The sequence below is a fragment of the Dermacentor albipictus genome, chromosome 5 (assembly GCF_038994185.2).
Source record: "Dermacentor albipictus isolate Rhodes 1998 colony chromosome 5, USDA_Dalb.pri_finalv2, whole genome shotgun sequence".
NCBI classification, from domain to species: domain Eukaryota; kingdom Metazoa; phylum Arthropoda; class Arachnida; order Ixodida; family Ixodidae; genus Dermacentor; species Dermacentor albipictus.
Genome location: NC_091825.1, coordinates 142,644,810 through 142,658,601, shown reverse-complemented (window position 1 = coordinate 142,658,601; position 13,792 = coordinate 142,644,810). Strand labels below are relative to the sequence as shown.

The 13,792-nt window shown below is 47.1% G+C and overlaps 1 protein-coding gene across 9 annotated transcripts in view; it reads right to left on the bottom strand.

Annotated features, from left to right (window-relative positions):
* The window catches only part of LOC139060153 (phosphatidylinositol-binding clathrin assembly protein LAP-like), a 41,497-nt gene that overhangs the window by 9,850 nt on the left and 17,855 nt on the right, over positions 1-13,792 (bottom strand). For 6 of the 9 annotated variants that reach the window (XM_070539065.1, XM_070539064.1, XM_070539066.1 and 3 more), the window contains 5 exons: positions 9,235-9,333; positions 3,590-4,336; positions 3,213-3,432; positions 1,790-1,925; positions 1,302-1,513 (listed from right to left, as the gene is read on the bottom strand). In XM_070539065.1, coding sequence (XP_070395166.1) covers positions 1,310-1,513; positions 1,790-1,925; positions 3,213-3,432; positions 3,590-4,336; positions 9,235-9,333 — 1,406 coding nt within the window. In that variant the 3' untranslated portion in view covers positions 1,302-1,309. The remainder of the gene's footprint in view (positions 1-1,301; positions 1,514-1,789; positions 1,926-3,212; positions 3,433-3,589; positions 4,337-9,234; positions 9,334-13,792) is intronic. The other 3 variants (XM_070539071.1, XM_070539072.1, XM_070539073.1) reach the window with 1 other exon arrangement.

Sequence of the window (13,792 nt, the reverse complement as noted above, 5' to 3'; positions counted from 1 at the left end):
ACAGTGTGGCCAACGGTATGGCCATGACGAAAATTTGCCACTGGTCGAAGTGATAATGGGCCGCAAACTGTTGCATAAAGCTAGTCGCAAATCCTAGAAGTGATTGATTAGCAATCAGTCTTGACATCACGTGTCAACAGCTGTTCAAGTGACATTTGAGTCATCAGCCGACCAGCCGGTGACTATTATGAGCATTCGTTCCAAGTTCGTCTGTGTGCTCCAATGTGGGCAGAAAGCCCCTAATGACACGAATCTGCGTGTGTGAACAGTGAACTCGTGTATTTGATTGCCGACCAGTGGCTAATCAGCCAGATCTTCATACATGCTTCCGTGCTTTCCACACGTACTGCTTTTGTTGTTCGCTTAACATTAATAATTTTGATTAGCCAAGCAGGCTATTCGAACCTTGTACCAATAATAAAGATTGCGCAATTGGGAACATTGTGGCCATGAAGGCACCAACCACTGCTGAGTCATTCATAGAAGGTACCGATATTTGGGAAATCAAATTACAGTTGAATTTCGATATAACGAAGTAGGTAAAATTTGCAATTTGCTTGGTTATATCAAAATTTAATTGTGTTAAAATTCGACCTACGCAAATAAGTACAGTCACCAATCTATTTTTTGTACACTGAAAAGGCCCACAGAATTTCCCAAAGTTTCGGGCAATCGAAAAAAGCGGATTTGAGAAAGCGTTTCATTTTTATGAATATGGGAGTCTGCGACGAATGATACGGTTTCATGCCATGTCAACAATATTTACCCTTGGCAATACAAATTAAGCAAAGCCTGCCACGCTTTCGCATGCACTCTGTCCCCGTACAGGGATGATGCTATCATAAAAAGTGCTGGCAGCATGGAGCGAATACTTCGTTTGCCTCTCGGTCCAATGGGTCACCAAAACTTGAGATTACGTAACCTTGAACAATAAGTGTGCTGGAAGACAGCTTACGTGATACCATGCCGCCTCGGCGTGCCCACTCTTTGCACACATGGCAGTTTACCTCTAAAGCAGGGTGCGCAACTGCGTATGTGCTCAGCCACGCTTACGACCATGCGCAGCCACGAGACAGGTGCATGGTTCAGTTCAATGTTCCATTCAAAATCGAATATTTCAGTATTCATACACCCGTAGCTTTAAACTGTGCAACATATTCCAAGGAAGAAAAAAGGGAAGCCATATATCTACCATAGCAGGGAAGCTGTAGGAACACAGCTTCTCTGGCATAGCTGAAAGGGTCCCAGGGAGCATCCATGCAATGAACTTCCTCTGACATGGTGCAGAGGCCTTTATATACCTGAAGCTTCAGAGGGCACCAAAAGGGTCGTTGACAGCAGGCTGGCTGCTTGGTGCAGGTGCTGGGGCACCGAACATGCCAGGTGCTGCCACAGTCATCATAGGGGGCTGTGCTGCCATTTGAGGTGGCCGGAATGGCACCAGAGGTGTGGGCCCAAAGGTGCCCCCAATGGGTCCCCACTGTGCACCTGCCACGGGGGCCGCCGGTACCGTCTGCACCACATAGGGTAAAGCATCAGACAGCTCTGGAGACTGCAGTTGAAAAGAAAAAACGAAAAATACCACCAACAGATGTTACAAGAACTGGAGGAAATATTAACTCCATTTTAAACAAAGGACGCTTACTCAAGGGTGTTTCCGAGTCTGGGTCCATGACAAAGCTGGGAACCACTGGTCAAAGGCACTGAGCTCTTTGCAGAGTAGCGAAACAAGGTCTTTACATTAAACTGTCTTTCCAGCTGGGGAGCACTTCTCAAAAAGGACCCTCACCGTTGGTGGCTGCGGCTGGAAGAGGTGCTGAGGGGAGCCACTGCCAGCCCATGCTCCCCCAACTGGAGTCCAGTTGGTGCCACCGGTTTTGCCAGCTGGCTTGGGTGACCCCCACTGGTGGCCTCCACCTGAAGTCCTGCACAAGCACGCAGCACAGGGCATGCACGTTGCAACTACGATAGACAGTTCCAAAGCTCACATAACCCCCTTCTGTACTCCAGAAGGAAATAAAAAGCTATGCAAATTTAGCCAGAATTGTTTCAGTGGCATTGTAGCAAAATTTTACAGAGAAGAGCTGTTTTTGACGCAGTCAGTGTCAATTGTCCACTCACTGTGCTGTGTCCTGCTGCAGTTGTAGACCAGTAACAAGGTGAAAGTTAAAACTTGCCACTTTTTGTTGTCAGTATTGCTTGGCACAACACAGGACAGTGCTAAGTAAAACTGACAGCAGGGATCACTGGCACATCTGTTTCAGCATGTCAGCATGAAGGAAGTTGTGAAGTGGGTTGATACATGTAAAGACCTGTTAAAGGGACACTAACGGTAAACATTACGTCAAGCTAAAGCGATAGATTAGTGCTCGAGGATCTCTAAGGTGTCCATATTATCGCGAACAGAGCATTAATAATCGAGAAATTGAGGTAAATGCAGGACTTGATTAGAGACTCCCCCAGGACATTCAAGTACTTGGTGGATGACGAAAGCACTCCTAAGTTAAATTAGGTCACTAGTACTCAATCACTCGTTGCAAAATACATTCTTGTACTGTATTATATGACAAAATAAAATGCTACTTGCCCAGTATTATTTCATATCTATAAAAAAAGAACTTGTTGAAGTTACTTTTTACAACGATGTGGGCAGTCAAAGAGTGTCGTTTTCACTCAACTTTGCGCCGCCCACACTTTTACATTTCAGTACTTGCCTGATCGCTTAGTGCTGCACTGGTTTTGCTGCCTTGTAAAACTCACAAACTGCAAGCAGCAGAGAATTCGACTTCCATTAGGTGCCGCGGGCTGCCCAAACAGCCTACACCATTTGACCAAAAAGCAGCTGCAGCGGCGAATCCATCGCTCTATCTTGGCTTGGTACCGCCATCTGTCGAGCGCCATTTCACTCACCAATGGCAGCAAAGGGTAGTGATCGTGTATGCAACGTCACCACACACCAGGTTGGTTGGCAAGAGAGTTGAATTTCGGAAAAGGTATTCGGACCCTTCAGATGCAAATTTCTCGTAAACTAACTCTCTCCTTGGTGCGAAACAAGTGTTATGAGGTTTCTGGAATCGTACTTAAACAGTCCCCATCGACTTGGTATTAGCCTTTAGTGTCCCTTTAAGGAAGGCTGGCATAAAAAGGCCAACTATACAAAAGCCTCAGCAGAAAGACTGGTGAACTGTGGAGAAGCCCCATGGTAGACTTACTTGCGTGCCGCAGCCTGCTTGGGGCCATTGATGTCCAGGTTTTGTGCAAGACTAGCCAGTGTAGCGTCCAAGTCGCCCTTCAGTAGGCCACCCCCCGTCGAAGCTGGAGCCTTTGAGGCCGCTAGTGGTGCTTCAGAAGCTGTGGGCACACTGGTTGCAGGGCTGGCCAGTCCACTCATAAGTGGCCGAGGCTGCAGCACATCTCCAAATGAGTCCAGACCTGCAGAGACGAGTACAGGGAGTGTGTAAAGCTGCCAACAAGTACAATGTGCCAGTATTAACAACCTCCACGTGCAAACTCAACAAACAACAACCAAGGAGAATATAACCAAGGCTTTCATGCCAACCAAGGGATACAGAGCGCAAGACTGCGCCACCTGATGGGGCTGCGCTGTGAGCAGGTGACGAGACACCGCCCATGGCTTGCTGAATGGCAAAGTTGAGGTCATCCAGGGCTGAAGCTGGCCTGGCTGGTGGCTTGGTCATGCCTGCACCAGGCATTGGTGCACCCACTGCTGAAGCAGGGATCACTGGAGTGGCCATTGCAGGGCCAACCAATACAGTTCCAGGCATCGGAGCACCTGCCATTGCAGCCCCGGGCATCGCCATAGAACTGGGAATCGCTGTGCCAGGCATCGCCACCGAACTGGGAATCGCCGCACCAGGCATCACTGAACCAGCCATTGCTGTGCCAGGCATTGTCGAACCGGCCATCGCTGTGCCAGGCATCACTGTGCCAGGCATTGTCGAACCGGCCATCGCTGTGCCAGGCATCGCTGATCCAGATACAACTTTCTTTGCCATCGCTGGCCTGGACACTGCGGTGGACGTGGTCTCGTGTGGCCGGCCCTGGTTGTAGCCCAGCCAGCCAGACGAGGCGGCACTGCTGGCGGTAGCAGCAGCCGCAGCAGTAGTAGCTGACTCGAAGGGCTCACTGGGCCAGGGCTCCTCCGAGGTGTCCAGATCGCCAAAGCCAGGCTCTGGCATATGCGCCAGGATGGGAGTGGTGCCGGCACCTCGCATCAACTCGGCCGTGGGTGATGGTGATGAGGAACGTGGTGGTGGGGGCTCAAGTGTGGGCAGCGTCAACCCACCCACGGTAGGGTGCACCTCCTCTTCCTCATCTGGGGAGGTGAAGCGTCTAGCAATGCTCTCTAACATCAAAGTATGTGCAAATGGTGCCAAAAGAGAATTGAAGCGAATACTTCTGAAATAGTTTCTGAATAGTGAACAGCCACTGTTATACAAGAATGTTGACATTTCAGTATTTGCTAAAGTAGCAAATTTCAGTTATTACACTGCACATTATGAAGTATGCTTTATCGAAAGCTTGAATGGAGCATTGTTGGGAGCGAGGGCCACCACTGCAAGCACTGGCGCTGCAATCGTTCTTGTGTCAAAAGTGGGATTACATGACATTGTTTCGCTGCGATGGTTATATTCCACGATTTTGGAGGTTTATATGCTGATTCTTCATAAATTATGCCAGTTGTCATTCAATAGAGCTGATTGCCAGAATAGAACAGAAAGTTCTTCGGGGCCTTCTAGATGCTCCTTAGTATGCTCATCAGTAAATATGTCGAGCCAAGGCCAGGATTAGTTATTGTTTTGGTTGGACTGCTTATTTTGAATGTAGTGACAAGACTTGGTCTATGCAAAAGTAAACTGTCCAGATTTTTTCACCAGCCTGAATGGGTTAAAAATTCCCTCCTCTGAAATTAAGACATCAGTAAGTTAACCTATTTACAGGTCAACTTGTTAGCGTCTAAGATGCAGCCAGGTTACAGTTGGCAATAATGTTTGCCGTAGATAAAAAAAGTATGACTTTTTCATCAATAGCGCAAATAAAGGTGGCCTTGAATACTGCTATGCAGATAACACAAACACGAGACAGCATTACGTAAATTTTACACTAAGAAAAAAACTGACCACTTCCCACCTCACTTTGCAATCCTGCACTCAATTATTTGGTTCTCTTCAAGTGCCTGCTATGCTAAAAACAAATTTACAGCAAGGTTCATAGTTTTATCGTGCACTGGGGTGAACAGTGAATGAGGCAACATGGCATGATACACTTCTTACAAAGGTTAATAAAGGCGTGCGCTGATCTAGAAGGCCTGGCATTGAAAGAGCGATAAAATTTTACGAAGCCGCTACAGAAATTTACCCACTAGAGATATTGCTGTAATAACAGTTAAGTGAGAAAGGTACTTGCAGCGTAATGCTATGCCGATATTGGAGCTATATTTCATCGCACGTAGACAGCCAAAGAGAATGATACGACTGAACGATGAAATACAAGCATGTGCACACGTAGTCTGCGAGAAAGACAAAATTACATACCAATAAATCCCAAACATTTACTACAAGAGAACTTCATATGTTGAAACCAACTAAATGTTGTAGATTTAAGATATGTCATTGACATGCGGATGACTAGCTGCATTAATGCAGATATCTTGCTTCATATTTTACTGACTTACTCTTTGTACAGGTATAAGCATACTTTAAAATTTGTCACCATGCTTTAATGCCCATTGAGCTTCTGTATAAGCTACTGTGCTTTCTATTCATGATGTAGAACAATATCTGGCCCAGACTGGAATGGAAGAACACTGGATATTCTCATACAGCCTATAAGACTAAAATAAAGTGCTGTTGTGTAAAACTACAACCAATCTATATTCCACAGCAGTAGGACAATAAAACTAAGCATGTGACGAAGTCCAGCACATGATCCAACTTTAGATGCATGTCATTTTGGCGCTGGTAGCAGACCGTGCTAATATATGTCCTCACTCTCACAATAAACAAATATTCTTAGAAGCAAGCATGGTCATGCATTATTAAAAGGAAATTTTAAAAGGCTGTTTTATGAGCCTGTTCACAGCTGTGTACAGTAGAACCCCGCTGTTACGTTCCTCACTGCTGCGTTTTCCCGGCTGCTACGTCGTATTCATCCGGTCCCGGCATAGCTTCCATAGGATACAATGTATAAGGAACCCCGCTGTTACGTAGTAGCTGTGAAAATGTTCCCGCATGGTACGTCGCAACTTAGCACCCTGCACCCGCCTGGGCTAAAGTAGGCAATGCGTTTCAACTGCCATTTTGGCTTTTGACGAGTTTTGGCTGGGCTTGGCTATGGAACTGGCTGCAAGAAGCCGCATGCCAGTTCGAGAGGCTGCCGCCATTCGTGAAAAATGCTCTCACTATCATCACTGTGATTACGGTCACCGCATCGTTGTTGGACGTCACGGAGGAAGGAAACAGGAGAGGCCCTGACGTCACTCTTTGTGAAGCTAAAGTGAAACCGGAAGTTGGCGTTGCTCTGCCTATCGGGCCAGCTCTCCTCTCTTGTTTACATTTCTCCCACGCCGCGCTGCATGCAACTGGGCTGCTCGGACGTGCGCGCTCCGCAGCAATACATGGCAATACTAAACAATCGTTAGCATGTTAGCATGATTACGCCAAAAAGGGCAAAATTCCCCGTGGATATTCCTTCGTCCGTTGCCATTGCCACGGCGCGGTGACGACGAGGAGCATGAGCCGCATGATGCCGGGGAGTTACCAAATCGTAGCTTTGGAGAAGCCGTCGTGGCACTGGACCTCCTCCGCAGGTTCGTCACACCTCACAGCAACGCTGACAGCAATGCGGCCTTCCAAGCTATTGAGAAACGTGTGGCGATTTCTAGCGAGCCAAAGAAACGGCAAGCCACTATTATAGACTTTTTAAAGTCCTAAGCGCACTCTGTGGAAATAAATTGTCTATAGTTGAAGCTGCATTTTTTCATTCATTTTCGGAGCTTTCCTCACTGTTGCATTTTCCCGGCTGTTACGTTTTTCTTCCTTGGTCCGGTGAAAAACGTATGAACGGGGTTCCACTGTATACCTTTGAGACTAAATCGACAATGGGCATTGACTGCAACAACAGCATAGAAAGAAAAGCATTTCTCTATTTAAAATGGTTGCTGCAGATGATGCAACTACGAGAGGCATACCGTAATGAATTGCACTTTATCTTTTACTGGCAAAGACAAAGGTTTTGCGTATCTGCTTGAACATTCACTTTCTCAACATAATCACCCTGGAGAGCAATGCACTTCTCCCACAGGCGAGGGAGTCTTGCCAAGCACTCTTGGAAACACTGCTCTGGAGTGCTACACATGCGTGCCCAGACAGCGTCATGCAGCCCCTTCACGGCTCCAAACAAGGAACATCGTGCGACATTGCTGTGACCCTTCAGATTTCAGAATCTGGCTGGTGGAAAATCGCATCGAACCTGACAATAAAACACTGCGAACGGCGCCTGCTCTTTGCCGTCAGGGCCGGCTATGCGCAGAGCGGTGATCGAGTCACGTGATGCACGGTTCTTTTGTCTGACCCAAGATTGACCCAAGATTAACAACCTGCCATAGTATTGGGTACCCCTCCTGTGTTTTAGAGAGAAACTGGAATGCAAAACTTTGTATGCAATGAATAAAAGATTGCCATAAAACACAGGTCTACTATTGAACTGAGAAACTCATGGGTATTAAGTACAACATCGTGTCACTAATTCATTAGCTCCGGAGGAAAAAAGCACTTTATTAAACAGAAATTCTACTGATACAAAAAATATTTTCCAGACCTTAATATACTTAGAATTGAATAGTAATCATTGGTGGCGTACTAATTTGGTGTTCCCTTTAATAAGAGTAGATGGTACTCTGCATCTTGTTTTCTATGTACCGAGGATGTGCAGCACCGCATTTTCTTGCTCAAAATTTGCAAGTTGTAGGTACATGTACCACAGGGCTTTCTGTGCACGCAGTGCTATTACATAGCTAAACAAAGGTCAAGATACTTTAGCAATTCATCCAGCTTTTAACTCATTCACTACGACAAATTACTAACCCATAACAAAATAAACAGAGCAAATGCTGTTCCAAGCTCTTAACTGCTCTCACCGTGAAAAGTGGCACGTGGTATGCATATCCTATACTAATTAAAGAATGCACAAAAAATAAAAATGCACTGAAAGTTTTATCGGTCGTAAAGGTTACCAGGCCCCAGCCTATGTCCCATTCCCACTCTTTTCCTGTCCAAATCGACACAGTGAACTAAAATCTGACCCTTTATGGATGAGTGTTGCTTACAAGCAACACGGCAAAAAAATTTCGCTGTTGCCAAGTTTTGGTTTTGAGTAAGAAGTTTCTGGCCAATTGTTTGCCAACACTGAATGATATGCAGCAAGTATCACTTGTTGGATTAGATCAGGAGCAGAGGATGAGGAATAAGTTAGGCGTGCGACTCATTTTCTTTTCAAAGCACAGTAATAGGAGAGTGAAGCAATATCCATGGCTGCAGTGGTATAACACAGCTAATGTAGAGGAAATGCAATGTACACCTGTTTCATATCCGATGTGAACTGTTTGTAGATGTTTCAAACGAAGCATAAGTGGCTCGGGGTGAAGCTCACTTCCAGTGTTCTGTGTCGGTATTGTACACAGGCAGCAAACCTATTGCTGAAAAAGTTTCCACAAAATAGTTTGTTCAATAAGTACCCTTATTCTAGGTGCATTTTGCACATTTCAATGAAAAAAACATTTCCTTCAGGTTTTGTGCAGGGTTCATTGCCTGCAATTACTACCACTCACGTTAAGAAACAAGAACTACATCCTTCAATAAAAAATGTCTGTCAATCAAGTAATGGGTCAAATTAATATGGCCATGGTATTGCAACAATTCTATTCATGTCATTTCATGTTGTGATTTGGCAGGTGTCAGAGTTGTGCTTTGACCACATTATCAACAGGATCCGCTGGTCTTGAACTATGGTTGATAACAGTGGCGTAGAATCAAGTGGAAGCAATCATGTTTTAACAGCACAGATGCCCCATCAACAAAGATTGACTGAAACATCTACCTTTTCCTTGTACAGTAAGCATGAAATGTGAACTTCAGAGCTTTTCCCGAGTGCAACAGAATCCATACGCAGCTCTGTCAAAACTGGTGTGCTTGAATCCCTGGTGAAAACCCTTACCCGAGGCAGCAGCAGGTGGCACTGAACCAAACGCCGCGGCAAATGAGGCATCTGATGCAAAGGTAGTTGAGGGCGTGGAGACTGGTTGGGACATGAACCCTGGAAATCAAAGTCGAGAATTAGACTAACAGCAGACCAATGCAAATCAAGCATTATCTACATACGAAACAAAAACCACACATTCTAGGCATTAAAACAATGGTATGTAATAGCATCAATGATTCCAGATGGTAGTGTCAAGCACAGACAAAAAAGCAACAAGACTGATTGGCTCAACGAGTGACGTTTCTGACGGACAGAACTTCATGTTCCCTCTGCTCGAAAAAAAAAAAAGGAGAAAGTGCACACTGGTAACCTTCAATGATGCAACTGTGATGCCTAATACAGACATGCTCTGTTACAAGGAGGAAACACTGAATCAGTTTGTAGTGGTACTATGCCAGTTTTGAAACTAACCCTTCTAACCCCTTCAGTCGATCCAATCTAACCTATCTAGCCAAAACCAGTGGCATCACAAAGAGCTGCTGTAGGTAATTCATGGTGTTAACACTTGGTCTCATTTTTGTGTCCTATATGGTGTGCCAAGCCTCCACTCATGTATATAGTAATTGAGAAGTGTTACCTGTCTATCTAGCTCAACATTATTAAGTACCCCTTTTCAAAACTCTCTGCAATGCCTCTTGCTAACTTGACTGCTTATTCACTCTCCCATTGCTGTTCTTTCACAATTCCCAATGTACTCATCCAGGCCAGAAATGGAGCACTCCTGGTACTAGACCAGTCACGATCAAACATGCTCCACCTTCATTTTTTTTTTTGCCAATCATTAGCAGACAAACGAGTTCTGCTGAACTGTTCAAGCTAACCAATGGCAACTTTCATGTCTGCTGATGCCATAACACCCATGCTCATGCCATCAGAAGCACAAGATGTCGCAAAGGACTGAGAAAGGGCAAAGCGGTGTCGGAGCCTCCCCCTATAGACCTCTTTGTGGGTGTCGCCATATTGCATTGGCAGTGGCACAATCCATGAGCTTTTGATAGGCTGGCTTGGGCAAATGCTTCATGTTGTATGCCAGGCATATGCTCGGCAGCAGTCGCTGGTGGTTGTTTTCGGGCTCACATGGTCTATTCAGTATGACATGACATCTACGTCGGGAACAGTCTGCAAGATGTAACAAAGTGATTTAACTTAAAATGACAGGAGTTGTGGGGGTTCTCCTCCGTACTCTTGGGACAAAGGAACGACAACACAGTAGTGCAAACAATCACAAGGGCATTTATTGCACCTTTCATAGATCAATGCCTGCTAGCCGAGTTGCTATCCACAAAACATGATGATGGGCGCGCGACGAATCTAGAAGTCCGACTCACCACGACCGCATAGCGAGCAAATATGTTCGCCCCATGCTGGATCCAAATGCCTGGTCGTTCGCGCGTACTGTCACGCGAACGGTGGCGCATTCCAAGGCGGCCACGCGAGACGGTCTCGCAGAAGCATGGGTCGGCGCACGCGCGGCACGGCACGACCGTCCCGCTTGCTGTCCCGTCCCAAAGAGGAAGCGCCTTGTCTCTCGGCGCCCGAGTAACCCCGCCTGTCGGTGGCGTTAGCAGCGCAACACTCGCGCCATCTCTCGCGCTGCGCTTCAACCACATCGACCGCCGCGGGCGTCACGCAGGCCACGCGGCGAAGCGGGATTGCAGGAGATGGGGGAAAACAAGATATCTGGGGACGCGAGAGAGTCGCGCATCCCCACAGAGTTTGTTGCCGGTGAGGCAGATGGAGCACCCAGTGCGTTGTATACATGCGTGTGAACCTAAAATCAGCCTCACGAGATCAGTTGTGTACTACTAAAGATTAATTTCAAGAATGTGCCCTTACTGCGATATTCTCCCTGTACTTCTATGCTATGGTTTAGCAGCAATAGCCGTGTTTACATGGATACAGTAAAAGCGTATCATTTTATATTATTGTATTGCATATACCCAAACACCACTATTTACAAGGATGCACATTTTCCTGTCCAGCCAGCTAATGCCATCTAGTGTCATATTTGAAAGTTAGTTTTGCACTCCCAATAAGCGTGCTTTTACTGCTGCGTGGAATGCACTGAAAGTACAGAAACGCATCTGACACCCACGGGGCATCTGGTACATGCTGTCAGATTCTCACTCATTTGTCTGTGCGGACAAATGTGACATTGGGCCTCTTCGATTTTCGGAGTTCTGGCAGCCAGCTGGTACCGGTCCTGACAGGAAGTCGCATAGGCTGGAATCCCAAGACAACCTGAAGCTGCCTGAAGTTAGCAAAATCGAAAGCTGGGACAGCTGGCCACAGGATAAATGTAAGCATGCTACCAGCATGGCAGCGCCTGGCGAGGCCGGCGTGCGCCCGAAGCGGTGGGCAGCCTGCCCTATACAGCCTGCCCTACTACCATCTCGCACAGTCCGAGACGAAGCAGGCCAATACTTGAGGATGGCTTTCAAGACCACTCTCCGCCTGCCGATGAGTACATGGACTGAAAAATGATTGGCGCTAGGGTTGCACAACACCCTCAGCGAACTGACAGAAGCCCTTTACGTCTCGCAACAACTAAGACTTGCACGGACTTGCACAGGCCAGCAGGTCCTACAAACCTTGAGGTTCCCAGCTATAACATGAACCCCAGAAACCTGCTTGATACCTTGTCACGTCCAGGACAGGTTTCACGTTGCCCCGATACCACGCAACATGGACCCTAACCTACACTACGGCAGGAGGATAGCAAGGGCCCAGTACATGAAGCATTGATGTTTAATACCACGGCCCGTTCTATGGACGCCGCCATGTATGGGACGAACAACAAGGGCGCAGTGGCAGTGGTATGCAACCACTGAGGCTGCGTTACCTCCGCTGCATCAACACGCCCCTGCACGATTACGGAAGCCAAAGAGTTGGCCATCGCGTTAGCCATCCACAAAGGCCTACACGCAAACCAACCACTGACGATTCTCACGGATTCCCAGCTGGCCTGCCACAACTGCCACAGTTGTGCCCTGTCGACTTCGAGTATTCAGCCATTGTGAACTACCACAGAGGGTGTTGCTTGTGATATCCACCATCCCATCGCAACCTAAAGACAGAGGATGACAGGCACTTACACGAACCTGCACATATTACATTGCATACACCCCACAGCGTACAGGGACGAATGCCCAGGGTGTGGGCCGACACCGACCCTATACCACATTACGTGGGAGTGCACACTATACAAAACAGAGCACCCCAACACGAACACCACGAGGGAGCAATGGAAGGCACTGCTGTCCAGCTCCGCCCTCGACAACCAGCTCAAGCTGATAAAGAGAGCTGAGAAGATGGCAAGAGCCAGCGGAGCCCTGGACCAGGGGCCCCGACCATTAGCGGTTTTTCCGATTATTCTTTTAATAAAGTTTACCAATCATAGATCAGCATAGTCGGCCCACTTATGCATTGCCAGCTTAAAAGTATGTAGTTCCATTCAGGGATACGAAGACTTTTGGGAGATTTCATGCAACTCGGCACAGGACGCTGGACCAACTTCACCTTGGACAGCGCAACAAACGGCCTCCGGCACATCTGATGCAAAGACAAAAATCATGCGTAAGTGATTGTAACCCCGAAACAATCGCTCTAGGATCCCTGCTCGCAGCGATCATGTCGCCCACCGGCGACATTGATGAGTTGGCATTGTGTCATCACTTGACAAGGCATGAAAAATCAGGATATTGGGTACACCTTATATGCACAAAATTTCATGCAGACCTGCTTAGGCTTCAATTTCAGAATGATTGTTATGGCTGATGGTGCTTCTCATTTTGACCCTAACGAGCTTGAGATGTGGCTGGCACATGAAAATGCACGCTGCCTGTGACCAGCAAGAAGTTTTCCACGAAAAAAAATTGGTCAGTTTCGAGCTGCCACCCAAGCATAGGACAGAGAGACAGAGCGAACACGGGCTAGCTGCAACGCCTTCACTAACTGCAGAAAAAGGGGATATTGTCACATACATACGCAAGTATGTGAAAAGGAACACCACCAGAGAAAGATGAACTGAAAATGTACCGCAATGTGTGTGAATGAGCGTCTACAACTTGCACAGAACACGATGCAGATAACATGCACGCATGAGAGCACGACGTGCTGATAACCGCAATGAAGAAGCCTTCATGGGACACATACACATACACACAAAAGCTTCAAACGGTTCACCGCCGCTCGTATCGCACTGGCTTGATATGCGGAATGGTGCGTTAGAACCGAGGAAGATAATGCCAGAAGTGAGAAAATCCGAAGATGACCGTAGACAGTTGGCGCTCGGCTGCAATGCGTCAAGTCTTCACAAAGATGGCAGCGAGCACCCATCGCCTCTTAGTCGTCTGCTGGCCAGACAACTTCCAGAGAGCAGGCAGACCAAAATCGTCCTGGCTGGTTTTGGCAGTCCGCAGGTAGCCAGAACCACTCAGCTCAAGTAAAACAAGCGCCTTGCGGAAGTGCGTGGCGTGGTGGGTGGAGCAATCTGAGAAAAACAAAGGCACTC